The 27,148-nt window shown below is 41.3% G+C and overlaps 1 protein-coding gene across 1 annotated transcript; it reads left to right on the forward strand.

Annotated features, from left to right (window-relative positions):
* Window positions 1-2,476: 2,476 nt before the first annotated feature.
* Window positions 2,477-25,919, forward strand: zgc:56095 (ferritin). The gene is made up of 5 exons (XM_020453754.2): window positions 2,477-2,606; window positions 16,362-16,465; window positions 19,818-19,964; window positions 23,804-23,929; window positions 24,219-25,919. The coding sequence occupies exons 2-5, from the start codon at window positions 16,364-16,366 to the stop codon at window positions 24,366-24,368; spliced, it is 525 nt and encodes a 174-aa protein (XP_020309343.1). The 5' UTR covers window positions 2,477-2,606; window positions 16,362-16,363; the 3' UTR covers window positions 24,369-25,919.
* The last annotated feature ends 1,229 nt before the right edge of the window (window positions 25,920-27,148 follow it).

Genomic DNA, 27,148 nt, shown 5'->3' on the forward strand with positions numbered 1-27,148 from the left:
TGAGTGAGAGAGTTAGACGCACAAGCATCATAATCCCAAGCATTTTTTGAGAGGGTGGGGGGGTATGATATCTTTGCGTCTGTAACTTTTTTATTTGATCAAAACGGCAGTCAAGCATCGATCATCATGTCATCAGAATAAGACTCTCGATATTATCAATATTGTCAATTACATACTGTTATACAATATATATATATATATATATTCTATACATAGTTATTTTATTTGCATGATTCTTGTTCATTTACTGGTGCTATTGTTCAATAAATGCAATTTTGAAATGTTAAATTTAGGAAAGGTCTGACTGTATTTTTGTTGTATTGCACAAACAAATTGCAATACTAATCTATACACAATACCCCATAATGTCAAAGTGTAGTTTTGTTTCTACATTTTTTAAAGAAATTAATACAAAATTAAAGCTGAAATGTCTTGAGTCAATACATTTTCAGCCCCTTTGTTATGGCAAGCCTAAATAATGTGCTTAACAAATTGCATAAAAAGTTGCATGGACTCATTCTGTGTTCAATAGTAGTAGTTAACATGATTTTTGAATGACTACCCCATCTCTGTACCCTACACACATTGGACTGTAGAGAGAAAAATGTACCCGTCTCTGCTAAAGTACTCAATCAATAGTGCATTTCAAGCACAGATTCAACCACATAGACCAGGGAGGTTTTTCAATGCCTCACAAAGAAGGGCACTGATTGGTAGATGTGTAAAAAAAAAAATAATAATTAAAGCAGACGCTGAATATACTGTACCTTTGAGCATGGTGAAGTTATTAATTACACTTTGAATGGTGTATCAATACACCCAGTCACTACAAAGATACAGGCGTCCTTCCTAACTCAGTTGCAGTAGAGGAAGGAAACTGCTTAGGAATTTCACCATGAGGCCAATGGTGGTTTTAAAACCGTTAGAGTTTAAAAGGTTGTGATGTGAGAAAACTGAGGATGGATCAACAACATTTTAGTTCCTCTACAATACTAACCTAAATGACAGAGTGAAAAGAAGGAAGCCTGTACAGAATAAAAAATGTCAAAACATCTATCATGTTTGCAACAAGGCACTTAAGTAATACTGCAAGAAATGTGGAAAGGAAATTAACTTTTTGTCCTGAATATAAAGCGTTATGTTTGGGGCAAATCCAACACAACACATCACCGAGTACCACACTTCATATTTTCAAGCATGGTGGTGGCTGCATCATGTTTTGGGTATGCTTGTCATTGGCTAGGGAGTTTTTTGGAGGATAAAAAGAAACAGAATACACCTATAAGCACAGGCAAAGTCCTAGAGGAAAACCTGGTTCAGTCTGCTTTCCAAGAGACACTAAGAGATAAATTCACCTTTCAGCAGGGCAACAACCTAAAACACAAGGCCAAATATACACTGGAGTTGCTTACATTGAATATTCCTGGATGGCCCAGTTAAAGTTTTGACTTAAATCGGCTTGAAAATATATGGCAAGACTTGAAAACGGCTGTCTAGCAATGATCAACAAACAACTTGACAGAGCTTGAAGATTTTCTTTTAAATGGGGAAATATTGTACAATCCAGGTGTGCAAAGCTCTTAGAGACTTACCCAAAAAGACTCATCTGTAATCGCCGCCAAAGGTGCTTCCACAAAGTATTGACTTTGGAGTGTGAATACTTATGTAAATTAGATATCTTAGTATTTTATTTTCAAAGAATGTACAAAAATGTATATAAATATGTTTCCACTTTTTCATGATGGGTTATTGTGTGTAGATGGGTGAGAAAAAAATATTTAATCCATTTCGAATTCAGGCTGTAACACAACAAAATGTGAAATAAGTCAAGGGGTATGAATACTTTCAGAAGGCATTGTAGTGTCCAGGCACCCCATTTTAATTAAGCTGTTTGACCACTGTAAAAGGCCAGCAACACTCTGTATTTTTCAGAGCCCTATGAAATGACACCATACAAAGACTATACAGACCCTATTGAGTACTCTCCAGCCAACTTTTACATTGGCACAAATACTAGTTTTTTTTCTCTATAAGCCAATATGTAATACATATACAGTTATTTGCATTAAGGACAATGTAATGGGCAGAGTAAAAGTTCAGCAACACTCAGAGCCCTATGAAATGTACAAAATATATAGATTCTACAGACCCTATTGAGTACTCCTTACCCCACTTTTACATTGGCACAAATAATATTTTTTTTCTCTATAAGACAATATGTAATACATACACAGTAGTGGAGGCTGCTGAGGGGAGGACGGCTCATAATAATGTCTAGAACGTTCCAGTTTATATTATGAGCAGTCCTGCCTTCAGCAGCCTCCATTGATATACAGTGATTTGACCTCCAAACATGTTTTAAAACCCAGATTGTATGTCACCTAAATATGAACACATATAAATCATTGTTAATGTTTAGACATGCATTTTTCATACATCATTAATAAATACAGGTTAATGACACTTTTCTACTTTTAGTTTGACAATTTCTGACCCGGAAGTACTTATTTAATGTTTTTGACGGGTCAATGTTGAAAAGTCTCTGCAAGATAGTGCAGTTTCTCAAATAAACTAACGTTTCTAGTGATTAGAAACAAAGGGAGAACGTAAGTAGAACATTCTGGTACCTCAGTATTCGATATATCAATGCAATTAGCTGGAGGTTTACAAGTATTTGTGTGAGACATTTTTTTAAATCGTTTGCAGTGGCTAGCGAACGTTAGCTAATATTGATTTGGGTAACATCAACAACCTAGTTATGTAGCTAATGGCTATCTCAAATGTGCCTTATCAGAGAACTACACCCATGTTGGTGGCCTAGCCAGTTGCTCTGCATTCCTCGTGTTTGTCTGTTAGCTAACTACCGCTAATTACGTGCTGTAACGTTAGGTCACTCTCACTGTCGTGCATATATATAGCATTCTGTTGGTGGCAAGAATTTTATATAATTTTACATTTAAAAACTCTTAAGTGTTGAACCAGGTATAGTTTTTTTTGTACCCGTTCATGTACCAATTCCATTGAACATGGTTTATCTCTGATCTCTTCCCATTTATTTTGCAACGTTTATGGCGCAGCTGTCAACATTGTTGTCCTCAAATTAAACTGGTGTGTGTATATATATATATATATATATATATATATATATATATATATGAGGAGGCCAAGATGGCGGCTTGAACATACGCTCTTTTTTTACCGAGCTCCGCAACAAAATTCAGAAAGATTATGGAAAAACAAGTTTACAGTCATCACTATTACTGTTTTTATTTGTTCAAGATATAATTACTTTCCTGTGACTGGAATAAGAATTTGATAATTTATTTCGGCATGACCATTTATTTATTTATTTTATTTTACCTTTATTTAATCAGGTAGGCAAGTTGAGAACAAGTTTTAATTTACAATTGCGACCTGGCCAAGATAAAGCAAAGCAGTTCGACAGATACAACGACACAGAGTTACACATGGAGTAAAACAAACATACAGTCAATAATACAGTATAAACAAGTCTATATACAATGTGAGCAAATGAGGTGAGAAGGGAGGTAAAGGCCATGGTGGCAAAGTAAATACAATATAGCAAGTAAAACACTGGAATGGTAGTTTTGCAATGGAAGAATGTGCAAAGTAGAAATAAAAATAATGGGGAGCAAAATAAATAAATAAATAAAAATTAAATACAGTTGGGAAAGAGGTAGTTGTTTGACCATGCGAAGTCGTGACAAAAATAGAAAGGAAGAAGCTAGCCGTTCTATTGCTAATCAACAAGAGAGAAACGTGCTTATAGACAACTGCCATAACTACGCTTGCCCTATGGATAATATCATACTTTCGAATGCTGTTGAAGATGATGAATTCCCCCCCCTTTACCGGTTACTCCGTGCAAACCTCCACCCTCCAAAAACCCCAACATGAACTCTGACATCGTCGCTACCCTCTCCTTACTCATCAACTCCAAGTCTGACGCCATTGAGAAAATGGTAGGCACGACCACCATGGTTATCGAAGGCTTGAAAAAGACTGGAGTTTGTATGTGGTGAAATCAAGGATGTGGAAAAAATAATAACAATGTCTACCATAGACGTCTCACTGATCTGGAACAATACACAAGAAGATGGAACCTGAGACTCCACGGATTGGTGGAGAATGAGGATGTGCGAGGAGAGGCTATCCGCATCTGCCAAGAAGTTATGCCTGCAGAGAAGAACAAAGTTGGTGGTACCATGGACGTCGTGCATCGCCTCGGCAAGAAGCAACAGCAAAACAATTCAAGACCAAGGGGTATCATCATCCTATTCATTGCCAGATTATACAACGATGCTGTCTGGAAAGCTGATAGGAAAGAACGCCTTCCTTCAGAGCCATGGTATGCGTTTCGCCGAGCGTCTCAGCCCAGAGGAATTAGAAAGAAGGAACAAGTTGTGGCCAAAGATCAAGAAAGTACGAAATGAGGCTTACTTCGGAGGACGACGCTTCGTCAACGGTTCAGAAATCTATATTCCTCCCTAAAATCTCACCAGAAGGAACAGATTGATGGTTTCGGCCATGGTATTATCATTTTCCTTGTATTGTTTACTTTACCTAACAAGCATCAGGTGACAATTTTTCAGAATACTCAGGTACTTCAAGTTATTAGTTTGGTCTTGTATGACGAGAAGGCCTATTTTGTTTACAAACTTACGAAGAAGACTGAAAGTTGTATTTATTTTTTATGTATACAGTAACTAAGATACTGTTTTTAAAGAGCAAACAGGTCTACTCTGACTTTACACGGTTGTTCTATTTAGTTATTAATACTTATTTCCAAGTGAAAAGGGTCTTAGAAACATGTATGTAAAACATTTTTTATTCAATTTTTTTATGATCAGTTTTCATATGCACTTAAAGTAGTAGGTACCCTTTTAATTTAAATTATTATTTTGTATTTTCTCAGAATAGTTCCTGATTCCACTAAAGAGGGTTTTTAGTCTCTTACTACAAAGAACCCTTGGTTTGGTCTTGAAAATTTTTTCAGTTGAGTTGAATTTCAAAAGCCGGACAACATCTAGCTCAGAGTTTATGGAATAAGCTATTTTCACTTAGTTGACTTAAATGCTGAAGATCTCGGTTCCTTATCGCTTACGTTCACTGCTCCTACGTTTTTGACGACTCCTACTACAGTTTATACTTTATATAATCTTTGTTCTGTCTATAGTTTCTCTTAATGCTAGGGTGTTACAAAACAATGCACAAGGCCTTATTTTTATTTGCTCAACAATTTCAAACAGATTTTTTGCTTTTTTCAAGAGTCTCACTCCATTTTGGCTGATGCCAACTTCTGGAGGTCACAGTGGGGCAACCATATTTGGCTTTCCCATGGATCTGAACTCACTGCTGGTGTCATTATAATGAAAAATCCCTTTGGTAATATTCCACACTCAGAATGTGACCCCTTTGGTCACTTTATTTGTCTTGTGATCAATTACAATGATATTATGCTCATTATTGTAAACTTCTACAGGTACAACACCAAACATGAGAATGATGAGTTGCTTGAATCTATAGAGAAACATATACTTCATTGGTTATCTACATTTCTGAGTTTATTATTATTATTGATAGGAGGGGACTTTAAGATTAATATAGATAATTCAACTGATAGATGGCCCCCAGGTAGGCCAACCAATCAGAATTTGGGTTTAATACTTTTTATGGAATAGTTTGATCTTACTGATATATGGAGAGAGAGGTTTCCTGCTAACAGATCATTCACTTGGAGTAACAAAACAGGTTCCAGACAATCCAGAATAGATTTTTGGCTTATATCCAAATGTATTGATAGTGACTGTGTTACTACAAGTATTTGTACTACTCCCCTCACAGACCATAGGGCCATTTACATTGATATCAAAACATTTCCCCCTGATACTAACCTTGGTAGGCCATCCTACTGGAAGCTGAATAGCTCATTATTAAATAATGATATAGTTAAGATTGAGGGTAAAGATCTGCTTTCACACTTTTGGGAAAGGGCTTGTGAAGAAAAATCTTATTGCATGAACTGGGAGCTCTTTAAATTTGAAGTGTCCAAATACCTTAGAAAATATGGTAGTAATCTTGCTAAGACCAGAAGAGCTGAGGAGGAAAAGGTGATCATTAAGAGAACTTCCCTTTCTCAGAGGTCCCCAGCCGGCCTCTCGGGAGGAGAAGATGGAACTGATTGAGTTACAAAATAAACTGGATAATACAGTGGGGCAAAAAAGTATTTAGTCAGCCACCAATTGTGCAAGTTCTCCCACTTAAAAAGATGAGGCCTGTAATTTTCATCATAGGTACACTTCAACTATGACAGACAAAATGAGAAAAAAAATCCAGAAAATCACATTGTAGGATTTTTTATTAATTTATTTGCAAATTATGGTGGAAAATAAGTACACTGCTCAAAAAAATGAATGGAACACTAAAATAACACATCCTAGATCTGAATGAATGAACTATTCTTATTAAATACTTTTTTCTTTACATAGTTGAATGTGCTGACAACAAAAGGTCTGGATTTGGGGTCACACTCAAAATTAGTGGAAAACCACACTACAGGCTGATCTAACTTTGATGTAATGTCCTTAAAACAAGTCAAAATGAGGCTCAGTAGTGTGTGTGGCCTCCACGTGCCTGTATGACCTCCCTACAATGCCTGGGCATGCTCCTGATGAGGTGGCGGATGGTCTCCTGAGGGATCTCCTCCCAGACCTGGACTAAAGCATCCGCCAACTCCTAGACAGTCTGTGGTGCAACGTGGCGTTGGTGGATGGAGCGAGACATGATGTCCCAGATGTGCTCAATTGGATTCAGGTCTGGGGAACGGGCGGGCCAGTCCATAGCATCAATGCCCTCCTCTTGCAGGAACTGCTGACACACTCCAGCCACACGAGGTCTAGCATTGTCTTGCATTAGGCGGAACCCAGGGCCAACCGCACCAGCATATGGTCTCACAAGGGGTCTGAGGATCTCATCTCGGTACCTAATGGCAGTCAGGCTACCTCTGGCGAGCACATGGAGGGCTGTCTGGCCCGCCAAAGAAATGCCACCCCACACCATGACTGACCCACCGCCAAACCGGTCATGCTGGAGGATGTTGCAGGCAGCAGAACGTACTCCACGGCGTCTCCAGACTCTGTCACGTCTGTCACATGTGCTCAGTGTGAACCTGCTTTCATCTGTGAAGAGCACAGGGCGCCAGTGGCAAATTTGCCAATCTTGGTGTTCTCTGGCAAATGCCAAACGTCCTACACGGTGTTGGGCTGTAAGCACAACCCCCACCTGTGGACGTCGGGCCCTCATACCACCCTCATGGAGTCTGTTTCTGACTGTTTGAGCAGACGCGTGCACATTTGTGGCCTGCTGGAGGTCATTTTGCAGGGCTCTGGCAGTGCTCCTCCTTGCACATAGGCGGAGGTAGCGGTCCTGCTGCTGGGTAGTTGCCCCCCTACGGCCTCCTCCACATCTCCTGGTGTACTGGCCTGTCTCCTGGTAGCGCCTCCATGCTCTGGACACTACGCTGACAGACACGGCAAACCTTCTTGCCACAGCTCGCATTGATGTGTCATCCTGGATGAGCTGCACTACCTGAGCCACTTGTGTGGGTTGTAGACTCCGTCTCATGCTACCACTAGAGTGAAAGCACCGCCAGCATTCAAAAGTGACCAAAACATCAGCCAGGAAGCATAGGACCTGAGAAGTGGTCTGTGGTCACCACCTGCAGAGCCCCTCCTTTATTGGGGGTGTCTTGCTAATTACCTATAATGTCCACCTCTATTCCATTTGCACAACAGCATGTGAAATGTATTGTCAATCAGTGTTGCTTCCTAAGTGGACAGTTTGATTTCACAGAAGTGTGATTGACTTGGAGTTACACTGTCCTGTTTAAGTGTTCCCTTTATTTTTTTGAGCAGTGTATTTGGTCACTTACAAACAAGCAAGATTTCTGTCTCTAACAGACCTGTAACTTCTTCTTTAAGAGGCTCCTCTGTCCTCCACTCGTTACCTGTATTAATGGCACCTGTTTGAACATGTTATCAGTATAAAAGACACCTGTCCACAACCTCAAACAGTCACACTCCAAACTCCACTATGGCCAAGACCAAAGAGCTGTCAAAGGACACCAGAAACAAAATTGTAGACCTGCACCAGGCTGGGAAGACTGAATCTGCAATAGGTAAGCAGCTTGGTTTGAAGAAATCAACTGTGGGAGCAATTATTAGGAAATGGAAGACATACAAGACTACTGATAATCTCCCTCGATCTGGGGCTCCACGCAAGATCTCACCCCGTGGGGTCAAAAATCCCAGGACCACACGGGGGGACCTAGTGAATGACCTGCAGAGAGCTGGGACCAAAGTAACAAAGCCTACCATCAGTAACACACTACGTCGCCAGGGACTCAAATCCTGCAGTGCCAGACGTGTCTCCCTGCTTAAGCCAGTACATGTCCAGGCCCGTCGGAAGTTTGCTGGAGAGCATTTGGATGATCCAGAAGAAGATTGGGAGAATGTCAGATGAAACCAAAATATAACTTTTTGGTTAACTCAACTCGTCGTGTTTGGAGGACAAAGAATGCTGAGTTGCATCCAAAGAACACCATACCTACTGTGAAGCATGGGGGTGGAAACATCATGCTTTGGGGCTGTTTTTCTGCAAAGGGACCAGGACGACTGATCCGTGTAAAGGAAAGAATGAATGGGGCCATGTATCGTGAGATTTTGAGTGAAATCCATCAGCAAGGGCATTGAAGATGAAACGTGGCTGGGTCTTTCAGCATGACAATGATCCCAAACACACCGCCTGGGCAACGAAGGAGTGGCTTCGTAAGAAGCATTTCAAGGTCCTGGAGTGGCCTTGCCAGTCTCCAGATCTTAACCCCATAGAAAATCTTTGGAGGGAGTTGAAAGTCCGTGTTGCCCAGCAACAGCCCCAAAACATCACTGCTCTAGAGTAGATCTGCATGGAGGAATGGGCCAAAATACCAGCAACAGTGTATGAAAACCTTGTGAAGACTTACAGAAAACGTTTGACCTCTGTCATTGCCAACAAAGGGTATATAACAAAGTATTGAAGATTTTTTTATTGACGAAATACTTATTTTCCACCATAATTTGCAAATAAATTCATAAAAAATCAAATGTCACTATCCATAAGTTAAACATGGGTGTTTATTACAGATGACCAAAATTAATTGCTAAATACTGTAGCAATTTTTACAGAAAATTGTATAGCTCTACGTACTGTCAGGAATCCACAGATATGATTTTTGACTCCACTGAATAATGTTCACTCTCAGTGATATAGAATCTAAACAGTGTGAACCCATCAAAGTTAAGGAGATTATAGTCTATCAAACATCTAAAGAACAATAAATCACCAGGTGTTGATGGAATTCATCAGAATTTTACAAATTATTTTCTGAACAAGTAGCTCCCTTCCTATTTGATGTCTTTTTAGAGTATTAAAAACAATGTTCTCCCTCCTACAATGCTAAATGGCTACAGAGGGACTTATCTTTTAAAAGGAAGTCCTAATAACTTCAGCCTTGGTTATCTCTAGACTAACATATGGCGCTCTATCTTTTATATCTTGATAGTAAAATAAGCAAGGAGATAGACCAGATGATTTTCTACTTTCTGTGGAGAAACCATACCCATTACATTAGGAAAACTGTTGTATTGAACACTTATGAGGGCTGGATTTTACTACCTTAAATAATAGTTTTTAAGATCATTGTATAAAACAATTCCTAAGAAGACACACTTCTATGTGTAATTTTATTCCTCATGTCTTCTCTACTTTTGGTGGCCTTAACTTCATGTTGGTTTGCAATTATAATATTGACAAAGTTCCAGTGAAACTTTCTGCTTTTCATCGGCAGGTTTTCTTGTCATGGTCCTTAAAACCCTTTCATGCTTGAGTTTCAAATATCTCTAACGGTCGCCCCAGCGTGAGTTTTTTAAAATGCACAAGATGTTAGCATGTTCTCTCCATTCCAGAATGTGATTGATGCGTAACAGTGCATTTAATCCACACTGCCCTCAAACTAAAAGCACGCAGCCTGTTTTTATTTATAGGCTGTTTCAACTTCAATTTCAAATGAATTTCTAACAAGTTTTTATTTTCTAAGAACAGTTTGAATTTAGGTGTGTTCCACCTCATTCATTCTCATAAAAATTTTCATTTTTACTTTTGTGGACAATTTAATATTTGGGACATTTCTGACCCAGACAAAATTCCCAAGCACTTCCCAATTGTTTGTGCAGTTCAAGTCTGCAGACATTTGCTCATCTCCCGTCAGAACAGGATCTGCACACGTGTTCACATTTTCCATCTGTTGCCCTCATTGCAGTCATTGTTTTCGTTACTAATAATAACTTTGGAAATGTGTGCTTTTCTATCAAAGTGAATTATTACGTTGTAATAGTTTCTGTATGTCGTTTCTATTGTAGCATACTGTATGTATAGAGCATCATATATTTGTGTATATTCATTATAACCGCAGACACGTGAGGTAACGTTACTCATTTTATAACCTTCATGGTGTTATATTCAATCGTGCTTATGCAGCTAGCTACTTCTATCAGCTCTGTAAAACAATGCTAATTGCGTCAGAGAAGTATTATCTTGTGATGTATTTTGAAGCTACATGACCTTATGACTCCCAAGTGGCACAGCGGTCAAAGGCACAGCACATCAATGCTAGAGATGTCACTACAGACTCCCTGGTTCAAATCCATGCAGCGTTTCTATCAAAGTAAGTGCCTTATTATGTTAGTTTCCGTATGCCGTTTCTGCTGTAGCTCACTATGTATGGAGCATAAGATATGTGTGTATATTCTTTATAACCGCAGACACGTGAGGTAATGTTACTCATTTTATAACCTTAGGTAGCTAGCTACATTCTTCCATTAGCTCTGTAAAACAATGCTAGTTGCGTCAGAAGTATCAGCTTGTGTTGTATTTTGAAGCTACCCTGGCCTTATGACTCCCAAGTGGTGCAGCGGTCTATGCCACTGCATCTCAGTGCTAGAGGCATCACTACAGACACCCTGGTTCAAATCCAGGCTGTATCACAACTGGCTGTGATTGGGAGTCCCATAGGGCAGCGCATGATTGGCCCAGCGTTGTCCGAGTCTGGCCGGTATAGGCCATCATTGTATAGCTCTGTTCTGCCCTGCCTTGCCCCCTTGTGGAGCTCAAAAGTTAGTTTCTTACTGTTATAACTCAAATCTGTGATTTTGTCAATGCAATAAACTATTTTTTAGCAGTGTTCATTATGTTACTTATTTGTAATATTGCTATATCCTAATATTGTATTCTAATTAATATTTCCCCCTTTATTTTGTACTTTCAGAAACCACAAACAGTATTTGCCAATATCATAACTGGAATTGGACATCTTTGGAGCTGAAGAATGAGGACAGCTTTTGTTTGCTAACCTACACTCCTTAACAGTTGTACTGGATGAAAACACAGCAAGAAAACACACAGGCCAATATGTAATAGTCGTCTATTTTATTGGTAGTTGGTTCAACAACTTGTTGTACTAGAGGACAAAACTGAATATGCATAACCATATTTAATATTCATGCAGTGACTGAACAACAACTGCATTTCCACCCCCACCTCTAAAGGCATAGTATCATGGCAGGTCACCTGTCAAGTCACCTGTCAGGTCAGTCAGTCACATATTGCTGCAGATGTGCTCAATAATGCTTGAACATGTGATACTCCTCAAAGCATGGTGAAATACATAGAGGTGTATCACAAGCTAAACACATGTATTTTGTCATCTTCTCCTGGCGCCAGACAGGCAGACTTAGCAGTGCCTCCGTGTGCGACTACCTTGAGCAGCAGTTTGAGGGACTTTGCAGGGAAAATGCTGTGTAGTGAGGTGTAGGGGATTGTCTACAGCAGGACGACCCCCAGTGGATGGGCGCCGAGGGGTGTGGTGCTCCTCCAGCAGCTCTCTCATGAGCTTCTCTCTGTACTTTTGGTAGGTAATTACTTTACCTATGAGGTAGTGATGAGGATGATGAGGCAGTGGGTAGGTGGGTGAGATATTGTCACTATAATTGCATAATGGATTTATGTGAACAGTACATCCAGTTACAAAAATACCTTGTTCAGTAATCATCTCACCTGTTAGTTGGTGGTGAACTATGCTGCCGTTGAGGACCGCAGTGTCGACCAGATGGAAAAAATATGTTCTTATACCACTTGGTCATATTCAGAGTGCATTCCACAAAGCTGTTTATCATATCCGCCTTATCCACGGCCCCCATTTTGAGGATATAGTCAAGCACACAATCTGGTTTGATCTTTCTCTCTCCCGTCAGGTGGTCCACCTTCCCTGTGGCCGACATGGTTGCTGTATGGACAGTGGAGAGGACAAGGACGTCTCGCTTGTCATGCCACTTTACTGCCAGCTGTTGACCGTTCTCCTGGAACTCCACCTCCCCTCTGCATCTTCCTGCATCCGTATGCCGGCATCCCCTTCCTGTTCGACCTGACTGTGCCACAGGCCCCTGTGCTGTTGGAGAGCAGATGCTGTGGAAGAGTGTGGGACTGCTGTACCAATTGTCCATGTAAGTCCCTTGCCGAGATGAGGAGCCAGCATGGTCATCACCACGGACCCGGACACCCCAAGCCCCTCATAATGTTGGATGTCAGTGGTGGACCCTGTGTATACTATAAAATCCTAGACAAATCCTGTCTTCACCACGCACATGACAAAGAACTTCACTCCAAACCTGTGCCTTTTGGCGGGAATATATTGACAGAATGCCAGCCTACCTTTCCATAACATCAGGGACTCATCAATGCATAGGTCCTTGTATGGCACAAAGACACGACCAAATGCTGATGTCAGGCTGATAAGAACATTTCTTATTTTGTATAACGGGTCACTTAGGATGGCAGTAGCGTTGTTGACGAAATGCAGGCATCGCAGCAGAACTAGGAAGCGGTCTTGGGAAAAGAGGTTTGCAAAGAAGGGAGTTGCAAACATAGGATCTGTGCTCCAGTATTCTCTTAGGGAGTTCTTCTTTACTATTCCCATGAGAAGGACTGGCACCAGGAAGGTATACATTTCACTAATTGTGGTTGTCACCCATTTAGTGAGTTTCCCCCTCACTACTGGCTCTCTTCTGTAGCTCCAAGGCATAGCGATTGGTCCCCTCTACTGTTTCCCACCAACTCCTCTGTCAGAAACCACTTGAAGCACTCTGCCTCAGTTGGAAATGGCAAGGGGCGTTGCACTCCAGACTGCAAACAGCAGAGCCAGGAGGGGTGAAATGACTGGGGGCCTTCCAGCTACCACAGAACTCCTGTACTTCATCCACTGTCGGTCTGCCTCCATCACCACCAGCATCTTCAAAGGGACCTGGTACTTCGTCAGTGGACAAGGGAAATTCAGATTCAGGGTTCTCAATGGCTACAAGGTTGGGGGGCAGCTCCTTACTGTCACTGTCAGAATCTGATTCCTGACTTTCAGACTCATTGTTATAATTGTAAAAAATCTCCAGAATTTCCACATTTGTGAGTTGTCTCCTTTTCAAAGACATTGCTAATGCTACAGCTTAGCTCACTAGCTACATACATAAACAACAACACTGAATGGCCCAGAGTGAGATGGTACGTGGTTGACTGCCGGCACGCGCCACTTGTATCAATAAATCACTATCAAAAAATGTTTCGTGTGGCAATTATTTGTGTATTTACTGTCGTATTCACACGTTTTCAATTCTAGGTGACAAATCATGCATTCCGATTCTTGCATAGATTGTAATGGGCACATATTATGTGTAAAATACTTTTTTGAAGTTTGTACTGATTATGAGCTAAGCCAATTCCAGCTGTGTAGCCATGTTTGTTGACATGCAATGCATTCTGGGTTTCACGTAATCGTCTGTTTGACCAAAGATGTTATAACAAAATGAAGTGAGTAAGTGTTCACTCATTTTTTTGAGGACTTCCGGAAATGAATGGTGGTATGTGAACGAAGGTAGATGACACACCCCTTCAACATGCATACTATAAACAGACCAAACTCATCTTGTCATCTTCGGTTTCTGCGAGGAAAAAATGCATGGCTGCGCGCTGAAACTAATCGTCGGATTATTTTCGATTTCTAGAAAGTGTTTTACCTAATTATTTCGATCAATGATGAGCTCACCCGTGATGTGATTAATTATATATATTAATTGCTATTAGCTAATTCATATTGTAGTTTATGTCAGCCGAGAGTTAGAAAATATGACTGCTTGTGTTGGGTCAATCTTTCCTCAGCGCTAGGACAAATGTAGCCTACATTTTTCTGGTTAGGAGGATTGTGTTATGCTATAGATATAAGAAGTATATGAACATTGCATCCAAAAATAAGCTGCTTACATTCTGGACATTTGATTTATTTCACCTTTATTTAACCAGGTAGGCAAGTTGAGAACAAGTTCTCATGTACACTTGTGACCTGGCCAAGATGATAAAGCAGAACTTTGTAAGGACTGTGTTTGTGTAAATAGTTTCTGAAAAAAGTGTGGCCAGCTCAAATGCTTATTGTTGCGTCATTCGAAGCTGGCCGTTCTAAATGAGTGTTCTAATCACACGGGGTGTGATCATGCGCTTCAGGGACCACTGTAGAACGATCACACCCGTGTGATGGTACGTGTGAAAGGGTTCATTTATAAGGAAAAATTTTCTCCTCACATTATATATGGAACAATCTGGATATATTGTATAAAAATTATTATTTGTTTTTAGAATATAAGTTCTGAAATAATATCCTATTGGTGAGCCAACTGGAAGTTTTGTTTTTAAAAATATTCATAAATATTATCCTGCCAACCACTACATGAAGAAGTTTAAGGAAAACAACATCAACTCAAATTGCTCCTTTTGTAATGACCACCCAGAAACAGTGTTGCATCTTTTTTTGGCATTGTATTCATGTAAGAAAACTGTGGCAAGACATCAGATTTATAATTGAACACATTCATGAGGATCTTGCACTATTGTAGAAGGACTGGTGCCAGTCCTTCTCATACCTATGATAGAAATAAGCTGAAACATTTTTGTCATTAATTTCATTATTCTTTTGGCCAAATTTCATATTCACAAATTTTAATTTAGAAGCAAAACAGATATTCATACCTTACAAAAAGAAATGGAACTGTATTTTTAAGACAATTAAATACTCTAACAAAAAAGCTGTTAGAATAATAAGTATGTCCCTTAAGGTCCTTGTGTATTGTGACCCCCTAGCCCCGCCCCTAGCCCAATTGTCCTTTGTATATTATTTATATATACTTGTGTTCCCACATGTACTTCCTGTATTGATTTGTTGTTAATAAAATGAAACTGGTAAAAAAAAATATTTATGCCAGTTTCCTTTCAGCCATTTGGACATGCCTTTTTATGTCCAGGATTCTAGATATGTTAGACCAGGGGTACTTAAATACTATTTTAGAAGGTACGGTCACACACATCCTAGCTACTGGTAGCTCAAAGGCTGGCAGATGGTGGTGATACTATACTCCTTTTAATCTTACCTTCCAAAGGGAATGCAAAGATTTTAATAACCAAACCAAGATGGACCACAGCTTGTATTTTCCAATGGGAACAGATGAGCCATAGTGGGCAGAACAAGCAAGAAGGTGGGCAGAGCCAAGCACGAGCTAGCGATATCCTATTGGCCCGTTCTAGCATACAACTGCGTTTTCTGTTAGGGAAGCCCTGCTCTGTGAAATGCATGTGCAATAACTCAATTCAACTTTGCACTCCTAAACAAGACATTTTAAAACTTCGGCAAAGGCTAAAGTCTACAAAACTTAGTCCACTCTGTTCATAACAGATTATAGTTTTGGGAACTGAACTATTGATATAATGTTTCATTTGCAAAATGTAGTACAATCTCTTTCCATCTTCTCCCCACTGCCCGTCAGTGGGCTTCCTTGTGGAAACGCCAAGCGGATACTTCATATTTATACATCCAGTGAAATGTCTCAAAAAATCTGGGGAAAAAACATACAATACACTTGCAGTGAAGCCACTCAACAACCAAATCACATTCATCTAACAGACTCCCATCCACAGCGTTCTGTGGGGAATGTATGCCGCCGGCTATACACTCAAATCCCTGTGTACCGGTTTGTTCTCTATAGATTATCGTTCTCTATAGATGATTAATTATTTACTTAGAATTCCTGCCTTTGTTTCATTGCAGAAAATAAAGTTACTAGTAATGGTGTGGTTTTGTAAATGATTCAATATATATTCCATACCAGTGGCCTATTGCTTTCTTTTAATTAATTTCATATCTTTTTTTGCCATTTCAGAGATGCAGTCGCAGGTAAATCACAACTTCCACCCAGAGAGTGAGGTGAACATCAACAAGCTGGTGAACATCAAGCTGACTGCATCCTACACCTACCTCTCCCTGGTATGGTCTACATAATATGTACAGTGCATTCTGAAAGTATTCAGACCCCTTCACTTTTTCCACATTTGTTACGTTACAGCCTTATTCTAAAACTGATTAAATGAACATTTTCCTTGTCAGTCTACACACACAATAAATACCCCATTATAACAAAACGAAAACAGGTTTTTGAGAAATGTTTGCAAATATCTTATGTAAAAGGTTTTTTATTTTATTCTTAAGTATTCAGACCCTTTGCTATGGGACTTGAAATGGAGCTCAGGTGCATTTCTGTTTCCATTGATCATCCTTGAGATGTTTCTACAAATTGATTGGGGTCCACCCGTGGTAAATTCAATTAATTGGACATGATTTGGAAGGCACACACCTGTCTATAAGATCCCACAGTTGTCAGAGCAAAGACCAAGCCGTGAGGTCAAAGGAATTGTCCGTAGAGCTATGAGACAGGATTGTTTTCGAGGCACAGATCTGGGGAAAGGGTACCAAAAACAAAACTGAGTGTAACAGTATAACTTTAGACCGTCCCCTCGCCCATACCCGGGCGCGAACCAGGGACCCTCTGCACACATCAACAACAGTCACCCACGAAGCATCGTTACCCATCGCTTCACAAAAGGCCCTTGCATTCATTGAAGTGGGTCTAGGGTGTCAGGTAGGGTGGAGGTTATATGGTTCTTGACTACTCTCTCAAAGCACTTCATGATGACGGAAGTGAGTGCTACGGGGCGGTAGTCATTTAGCTCAGTTACCTTAGCTTTCTTGGGAATAGGAAAAATGTGGCCCTCTTGAAGCATGTGGGAACAGCAGACTGGGATAAGGATTGATTGAAAATGTCCGTAAACACACCAGCCACTGGTCTGCGCATGCTCTGAGGACGCAGCCTTGCGAGGGTTAACACGTTTAAATGTTTTACTCACGTTGGCTGCATTGCGACTCTACTTTCTCTCTATACTGACGCTTAGCTTGTTTGATTGCCTTGCAGAGGGAATAGCTACACTGTCTGTATTCGGTCGTGTTTCTGGTCACCTTGCCCTGCTTTAAAAGCAGTGGTTCGCGCTTTCAGTTTTGCGCGAATACTGCCATCAATCCACGGTTTCTGGTTGGGGAATGTTTTAATAGACACTGTGGGTACAACATCACTGATGCACTTGCTAATAAACTTGCTCACGGAATCAGCATATTCATCAATGTTGTTGTTCGATGCTATGCGGAACATATCCCAGTCCACGTGATCGAAGCAATTGTGAAGTGTGGAATCCAATTGGTCGGACCAGTGTTGAACAGACCTGAGCGCGGGTGCTTCCTGTATTAGTTTGTGTCTATAGGCTGGGAGCAACAAAATGGAGTCGTGGTCAGCTTTTCCGAAAGGAGGGCGGGGGAGGGCCTTATATGCATCGCGGAAGTTAGAATAACAATGATCCAGGGTTTTGCCAGCCTGGGTTGCACAATCGATATGCTGATAGTATTTAGGGAGCCTTGTTTTCAGATTAGCCTTGTTAAAATCCCCAGCTACAATAAATTCAGTCTCAGGATATGTGGTTTCCAGTTTACATAGAGTCGAATGAAGTTCTTTCAGGGCCGTCTGTGTCTGCTTGGGGGGGAATATACACACGACTGTGATTATGATCGAAGAGAATTCTCTAGGTAGATAATGCGGTCGGCATTTGATTGTGAGGAATTCTAAGTCAGGTGAACAAAAGGACTTTGGGTTCCTGTATGTTGTTATGATCACACCATGTCTCGTTAATCATAAGGCATACCGCCCTTCTTACCAGAGAGATGCTTGTTTCTGTCGGTGCGACGCGTGAAGAAACCAGGTGGCTGTACCGACTCCGATAGCGTGTCTCGAGTGAGCCATGTTTCCGTGAAACAAAGAATGTTACAGTCTCTGATGTCTCTCTGGAAGGTAACCCTTGCTCGGATTTCGTTTACCTTGTTGTCAAGAGACTGGACATTGGCGAGTAGTATGCTCGGGAGTGGTGTGCGATGTACCCGTCTACGGAGCCTGACTAGAAGACCGCGCCATCTGCCCCTTCTATGGCGCCGTTGTTTTGGGTCGCTGGCTGGGATCCGATCCATTGTCCTGGGTGGTGGGCCAAACAGAGGATCCGCTTCGGGACAGTTGTATTCCTGGTCGTAATGTTGGTGAGTTGATGTTGCTCTTATATACAATAGTTCCTCCCGACTGTATGTCATAAAACCTAAGATAAAAAATACTGCACAGTTTCCTAGGAATGCGAAGCGAGGCGGGCATCTCTGTCGGCGCCGGAAGTAACATTATTACTATTGTGTGTAGACTGAGGGGGACACCCCCAATTTAATCCATTTTAGAATAAGTCTAACAACAAAATGTGGAAAAAGTGAAGGCGTCTGAATACTTTCTGAATGCACAGAGTATACAAAACATTAAGGATATCTGCTCTTTCCATGACAGACTGACCAGGTCAAAGTGATGATCCCTTATTGATGTGACTTGTTAAATACACTTCAATCAGTTTAGATGAAGGGGAGGAGACAGGTTATAGAAGGATTTCTAAGCCTTGAGACATGGATTGTGGGTGCCATTCAGTGGGTGAATGGGCAAGACAAAAAATGTAAACCCCTCTGAACTAGGTATGATTGTAGGTGCCAGGCACACCGGTTTGTGTCAAGAACTACATTGCTGCTGGGTTTTTCACACAACAGTTTCCTGTGTGTATCAAGAATGGTCCACCATCCAAAGGACATCCAGCCAACTTGACACAACTGTGGGAAGCATTGGTGTCAACATGAGCCAGCATCCTTGTGGAACGCTTTCGACCATGCCCCGACTAATTGAGGCTGTTCTGATGGCAAGGGGGGTGCACAATTCAATATTAGGAAAGCGTTCCTAATGTTTGGTATAATCAGTTTATATCTTTATTTTAATTTATTACCCCCTTTTCTCCCCATATTCGTGGTATCCAATTGTCTCATCGCTGCAACTCCCGTACGAACTCGGGAGAGGCGAAGGTCGAGAGCCGTTTGTCCTCCGAAACACAACCCGCTCTGTCGCGGCTGGCAGCGACAGAGCCTGGACTCAAACCCAGAATCTCTAGTGGCACAGCTAGCACTGTAGTGCCATAGACCACTGCGCCACTCAGGAGGCTGTACTCAGTGTATATCTAGCCCCTTATCTGCGCTAGCTTACTCCGATAGGGCCCTCTCTCCTAAATGTTCTTTCTTATTCTTCCCTCTCCATGTTATTTTCATGTGTTTAGTTCTTTGACTGGCACTGGCTATTTTCTACTCTGTGGTCCACCATGTTATAAAAACGTGATCTGTTGATACTGACCTGTTTTTATCTAATATGTATTTCTCTGTTCTCGCCCAGGGGATGTATTTCGACAGGGACGATGTGGCTTTGCGCAGCTTCTCTAGTTTTTTCTTGGAGCGCTCTGTGAAGGAGAGAGAGCAGGCAGAAAAATTGCTGGAATACCAGAATATGAGAGGCGGTCGCATTCTCCTTCAGCTCATCCCTGTAAGTTACTATTTCTCCCCGGTTAACCACAAAACATGCTCACTCTTATTTTGCTTACAAGGCCTTTGTACGTGAGATTGGCAGAGATTTTCCTGTCCTAGAATTGCCCTCTCCCTCATTATCCAAATTCTCCATTTTTGTTTTGTTTTCCCAGGTTTTGTTTTTTTTGGGTGGGGGGTTTGCTCTCAAAATCACTTTTTTTTTTAAACATCCAACTTAGTTATTTTTCTAAGTCTACAGGAAAGATTAAATCACATCAGGAATAAATAAATAAAAATGTGGTTACCCTTTAAATGCAACGCCCACCAGCCAGAGACCATTGTTCGGTTACCTGTGTTTCTGTAGCACTCATGTGATTGCAGGGTTTGCAGAACAAATGCCCACTGAATTGATGCAAACAATCATGATATCCTTAGTTAACATTTAATTGGTACGATTTTTAGGAAAGCCTTTCCATCCGCCAGCGGAGAGTTATCATTATCGCTAATGGCTAGGCAAAGCATAGACTAGGCATATGCGCACACAACACACACAGACGGCATTCCTGTGCCATTTCAGAAAGTTGCAGAAAAAAATGAATCGCATGCATTTCATTCCCTATGAGTCCCACGTTAATGCTGGTGTGATTCTTACTAATAACCCCTTTTAAACATCTTCTGCATCCATTGGTACCAACCATTAGTGTGTGTAAATAACGGGGGCTGAGCTAGAGTGGTATTAATGAGACAAGGACTCAAGTCCAAATGGTTTGAGCTTTTAGTAGTTTGTATATCGGTCTATGGAAAGCTGAGACTCTCAAACACGCACATGTAACATGTTTTGCTCGTTTCTGGTGCGCTCACAAGCTACGCGAGTCGTTAGAAGATCATATGAAATCCAAGGTGTCTAATACTGTAATAAGCTCACTTAGTTACTGTCAAACGCCACACAGTTGTCACTGACTAGTTAATATTAATTTCCCACGGAGCAAACCATTTCTGTACATACAGCACTCCTATACATTTATTTTTATTGGATTTTTGCTTTGGCAGACTTATTTGACATATGTCAATAAAAACTCATGAATGCAACTGTTTGTCAAATTGTTTTGTGTTCTACTTGTAGCCTTGGTTGTCCTGAAAATAAATGTTAAAACACTTCATTGTGAGGCTAAATATAAGTGCTGGACATGCAAATAAATGAGTCGAATAAATCAAAAGCTGATTTTCGCTCGGTCTTGAGCAAATTAATTATATATTTTTTTACATACATTTAGTTGATTTCCTAAGTTGAATATTGTCAAATTCCCTCAATGCACATTTCACTCTTGAACGTTGCAAGCCCTCTTATCAGGGGAGCCATTTCCGGTGGAGATCTTGTTAAATATGGATCAAATTTGTTAAAATTACTAAATGACATTCGCAGAATTTTAAAAGCTACAGCTATACACTTGTGAGAAATGTTAAAACTAGTGTTTCAACATATAGTATAACCAGTACAAAGATGATGCTAGCTAGCCAGCTTCTTCAATAGACTTGACTGGTTAGCTAGCTAGAAGCAGAGCTTTCTGGCTAATATAGACTAACATTGTTTTACAAAGAAGTAGGTCTATGTACTTCTCATGTTAGTTGAAGCTAACATTAGTTTACCACATTATTGCTTGCTACGGTGTATTTGGTTGGTTTTGCTATCTAGCAAGCCAAGATCTCATTGCATAAATTGATGATCCAATGTTTTGAAAAGCCCCCGTCCAGTACATAGCGCACTGTTTGACGAAAGATGTGACTTAAGAGTGAGCCAGAGATCCAGAAAAACCTGTACCCAACCATCCGCTGGCCTTCACAGATTTTGCCGTTATGCTCCTGAAGTTGCCGGTGATAGGCTACACCAGGTGTTGGCAACCTTTTTCAACTGGAATGCCAATTTATCTTACCATTTCTACCGATATGCGTGCCAGCTATGGTATTTATGTATTGGTGCATCTCAAAATCATTCATGTGGTTAATCAAAGTTTTTTTTTTATGCACAACAACAAGATCAACAACTAATGCTAGCAGAGCAAGATGAGCTAAAATCTAACGAAGTAACATTAGATAAACCCTCTCAAACTGTTTCAGCTAGTTGGGTGTCAAAATTGCACTGATAAACAATGGGGAATTGTAGATTACTCATCCTTCTGCAGCTTGCAAGATAAAGTTGGCTAGCTAGCTACTTCAGACACAAATGAGAGAACACCTCACACGGACCATTTGACTCACCCTAGCAGGGCTGGTTAGCTAGGCTGTTTGCATGTTATCTAGAGGGTTCGTGACTAACCTTTAGTTTTTTTGCCTACGTTTACTGACACCGGTCATATTCAGCCGATTCGTAAATTCCTCAGTTATTCTGCACTAGCACATTCAGACGAGTGCTTTGAAATCGGAGTAGATAGCCAGTGTGAGTTTGTGAACCAAATGGCACCTGCATCTCTAGCTGTGTATAGCCACCGAAAAACAATGAGGGGAAAAAGTCAGTCACTCCTCTCATGACATCTTCCTAGGCAGCTAGCTAGCAAACGTTAGGCTGTGTTTTTAGCTTGCTACATAAATAGATACGTTAGCCTATTAGCCACGTTATGGCTGATTTGTGATTATTGCCCTTGCTTGTTTGATTGTATTAACATTCCCAGCCTTAGTTACATTTGTCCGTTTTTGTCCAAAATATTGAGTCATCGAAAATTGAACTGCATCCCGAATGGAGGCAGCAAATAATGTACTAGGCCAGCTGGGATTTACAACCTTATAGCAATATATTTTGGACTACCAAGAAATGTATTGGTGAATTATATTAATCATGCATTGAGCTGCAACAATGCCTTAATGTAGAATGTTGAGTCAAATACAACTTATTTTTGGCCTCCCAGGTGGCGCAGTGGTCTGTGGGGCGACGTGGGCCTAGCGTCGTCCGGGTTAGGGAGTGTTTGTCCGGTAGGGATATCCTTGTCTCGCACCAGCGACTCCTGTGGCGGGCTGGGCGCAGTGCCCAGCACCAAGGTCGCCAGGTGCACGGTGTTTCCTCGACACATTGGTGCGGCTGGCTTCCGGGTTGCATGCGCACTGTGTTAAGAAGCAGTGCGGCTTGGTTGGGTTGTGTTTCGGAGGATGCATGACTTTCGTCCTTCGTCTCTCCCGAGCCCGTACGGGAGTTGTAGCGATGAGACAAGATAGTAACTACTAATAATTGGATACTACGAAATTGGGGAGAAAAAGGGGGTAATTATTTATAATTTTTTAAACCTCTTAATTAAGTTGGTAGCATAAACTGGGAATTGGATATTTTTGACTGATTTATGATTCTGTTTTTCATATGTAGTTAAAACGCTGTCAGTTCCACTTTAAGAAAGAAGGCCCGAGGGCGTGTGGAAATGATAGCTAACCAGCCATGTTATTTCAATGAAACATTTGCTAGCTTTGTAGCGGTAATACTATGTGCAAACACTTTGTTTAAAATTGTCTAATCAACATCCTGCTCCAACTTACAAATTATGTGAATGTAATTTTAACTAATTTGATCCATATTTAGCAACATCTCCCTCCCTGAGTTAGCGAAGCATAGTGACCGGCCAGAAGTCAAGCGGAAATGAAACCCCCAATATGGAATGTGGGAGGTGCTAGAATGCATTGACTGTATTCCGCTGATTTGTCAGGCCCCTACATGCAGTTGTGATAGCCAAGTCACTGTGCCTGTTTGACTACATTGTAGTCTACAAATAACCTTGCGTGATGTATCCCAAATAACTACTCTATGTGATCTAGATTAGCGGTTTTGGGCCTCGCCTTGCTCAAACTTTCCTTCAAATGCGCGGTCTGTCTCTGTTTCAGAAACCCAGCAGGGAGGACTGGCGAGGTGGCCTGGATGCCATCACCTTCTCCCTGGAGTTTCAGAAAACCCTCAACACGTCCCTCCTCGAAGTGCACCGTGGTGCCAACACTCACACTGACCCCCATGTAAATCCATGATAATTATCCCATTGTGATTAACTGTTATGCATATTTTAATGGGTGTTCGGTGTTATTAGATCAGATGTATTTGATAGCTATGTATAACTGAAGCTCATAACATCCATGTTGGTCTGTTAGTGATTTGAGCAGATAAAAAAATGAAAAGGAGGAACGGAGAATGTTGTAAGAATACCTGCAGAAAGCCTCCGCTGCGGTATGCATCTATCTCTATGACGACAATGCTGGGCTGTCAGTTGCACCCGGGCATAACAATACAACTTTACTTCCTCTTTAGCTGTGTGACTTCCTAGAGCAGCACTTCCTGTCCGACAGCCATGACACCATCAAGAAGCTGGGTGACCATCTGGGCAGCCTGACCCGCCTCACTTCCTCCGAGACCCATGGCTCCATGGGAGAATACCTGTTTGACAAGCACACCCTGTAAGACTCACAGCAAGAAGAGAGCACAGCTTTCACACAGGGACTGGAGTCTGGAGAGTTGAATTTCCGTTACAAGTAGCACTAAAGTGGGATTTAGCAATAGAACCACATACCTCTTACAGTACGTACAGAAAACAATGCAAGACCATGGAACAGTTGAATACCTCAACACCCGTTTACCACTTCTGATGTGAACAGTAGTTACCACTGACAAACAAAAAGGTGTAATGGGTTCGCACTCAAAGATATGTTGCATAAAGCTTACTATTCAATTTTATTGAAATTATTTTCACTGCATCAGGGATAGCGTACAAAGACATTTCGGCTTTACATCCTTCAGTGTGTAGGTACAATTTTATTTTAATTCGAAAGCCGCATTTTTAACAACCGATGAGCAGCAGGTACTTCTGATCAGGGTTGCCACTCATCTGCCAATCAGGTATGTGTCTTTGCTGGCCAACCTGTATACAAATTAGTCACAGAGTAATACAGAATTATAGGGTATGGGAGTGGGCACGAAGGGCAACCGCCCCAGGTGTTCGTTCACCTAAACAACTCTGGTGCTATAAGTCAACTTGGTTTCTGCCGTAGAGTTGATCAAGCATTCCAGCAGTAAATATGCTTCATTGTGTTGTGCATTCCTACATACAGTGGGGCAAAAAAGTATTTAGTCAGCCACCAATTGTGCAAGTTCCCCCACTTAAAAAGGTGAGAGAGGCCTGTAATTTTCATCATAGGTACACTTCAACTATGACAGACAAAATGAGTTTAAAAAATCCAGAAAATCACATTGTAGGATTTTTAATGAATTTATTTGCAAATTATGGTGGAAAATAAGTATTTGGTCAATAACAAAAGTTTATCACAATACAATGTCATATACGCCTTGTTGGCAGTGACAGAGGTCAAACATTTTCTGTAAGTCTTCACAAGGTTTTCATACACTGTTGCTGGTATTTTGGCCCATTCCTCCATGCAGATCTCCTCTAGAGCAGTGATGTTTTGGGGCTGTTGCTGGGCAACACGGACTTTCAACTCCCTCCAAAGATTTTCTATGGGGTTGAGATCTGGAGACTGGCTAGGGCACTCCAGGACCTTGAAATGCTTTTTACGAAGCCACTCCTTCGTTGCCCGGGCGGTGTGTTTGGGATCATTGTCATGCTGAAAGACCCAGCCACGTTTCATCTTCAATGCCCTTGCTGATGGAAGGAGGTTTTCACTCAAAATCTCATGATACATGGCCCCATTCATTCTTTCCTTTATGCGGATCAGTCGTCCTGGTCCCTTTGCAGAAAAACAGCCCCAAAGCATGATGTTTCCACCCCCATGCTTTGTCCTCCAAACACGACGAGTTGAGTTTTTACAGGTCTCTCTCATCTTTTTAAGTGGGAGAACTTGCACAATTGGTGGCTGACTAAATACTTTTTGCCCCACTGTAATTCTTAATCAGTGCTGTGTTACACCTAGTTTCATTACTCCAAAAAGCAGCATATGATCAAGGATGTTCTCAAGGATTTAATCAACAGTTGTATTTAAATAAAAGTTACACTATTGATGGCTTTGTCTAATTTTTTTCTGGTGGGGTTGGGGTTCCTGGTATTACTGAGTCACTGTAGAGCGAAGGTTTGTTTTACTTGCGACTGCCAGATTTTTTGTTTGTTTGTATAACCGCACAGAAAATATAGGTCTGGAAAATTGGCAGTCAAGACCTATTCAGCACAATTTTTGATAAGAAGAATACCTTCAATTCCACCCATGCATTAATCTCGTTCCCAGACAATTCTGCCCAAATGCGCGAAAGGTCTGGTGGACAAACGTGTCAAACGTTGCTGCCCCTATAATTGTCAAATGCATAGGCAGTGAGGGGATTCTATTAATGCCCAGGGCGAACCGAGTTAGCGTTGATTGTATCCTATTTGGAACCGGGCTGCCTCCCGGGCGTGAGCCAGGTACCCGTTCTGGCTGACAGCGAAGTCGTCCCAAAACAAAAGTGACGTAGGAATCTGTGTTTTCACATGCAAAAGTGATTGCTTTCTGCCTTCCCAATGACAACTAGTACTGTATGTTTCTGAACAATGCACCATGCTGCATTCCCAGCTGCTTCGGGAACACCCTCCTCTTGTTCTGCTTATCAGGCATCCAGGTAGGGTTGATCTTGTTCCATATCACGAAGGTATTGTATGAGAACACTTCAATGATGTTAGGGAAGATGACCAGGGGCCAGCAGGCAGTCATCCTCCTGCAGCTGTAAGTTCCATTTCACCTTGTCCAGGTTATCCACACCTCCTTTGTTGTAGTTGTTGTCCAGGATGATGGCTGGCTTCCTGTCCTCATGATCATGATCACTCAGCATCAGCCGTTTTGTGCAGTGCTCTCAGGAGCACCAGATTATTGTTCCTCTTCGAGAGGTAAGGAGCTAGAGTGAGGGTGAAGGCAAACTTTGATGAGAGGCCTCTCCCCCTTGTTGCGAGGAGTGCAGGGGGGAGCTCAGGCTTGTTCTTTCTAACTGTGCCAACCATGATGATCTTCCTCTTCAGGAGCTGCTGGCTGAGTTCATAAGAGGTGAAGAAATTGTGCCCCCTCAGTCCATCTGTCATATCAATCACAACCCGCATCCCTTGGTTCTTCTCCGGGACTCCACTTGTCGGCTTCCCTGTATAGACTTGCATCTTCCAAGCGTAGCTGCACATACACAATAAAGTTTTAGTTTTGTCTGAGTTCAATCAGTAGCACAAAATCTCAATTTCTCATTGTGTGTGTGATTGTATTAAATTATTTTATAAC

This window comes from Oncorhynchus kisutch, linkage group LG20 (assembly GCF_002021735.2).
Source record: "Oncorhynchus kisutch isolate 150728-3 linkage group LG20, Okis_V2, whole genome shotgun sequence".
NCBI lineage: Eukaryota > Metazoa > Chordata > Actinopteri > Salmoniformes > Salmonidae > Oncorhynchus > Oncorhynchus kisutch.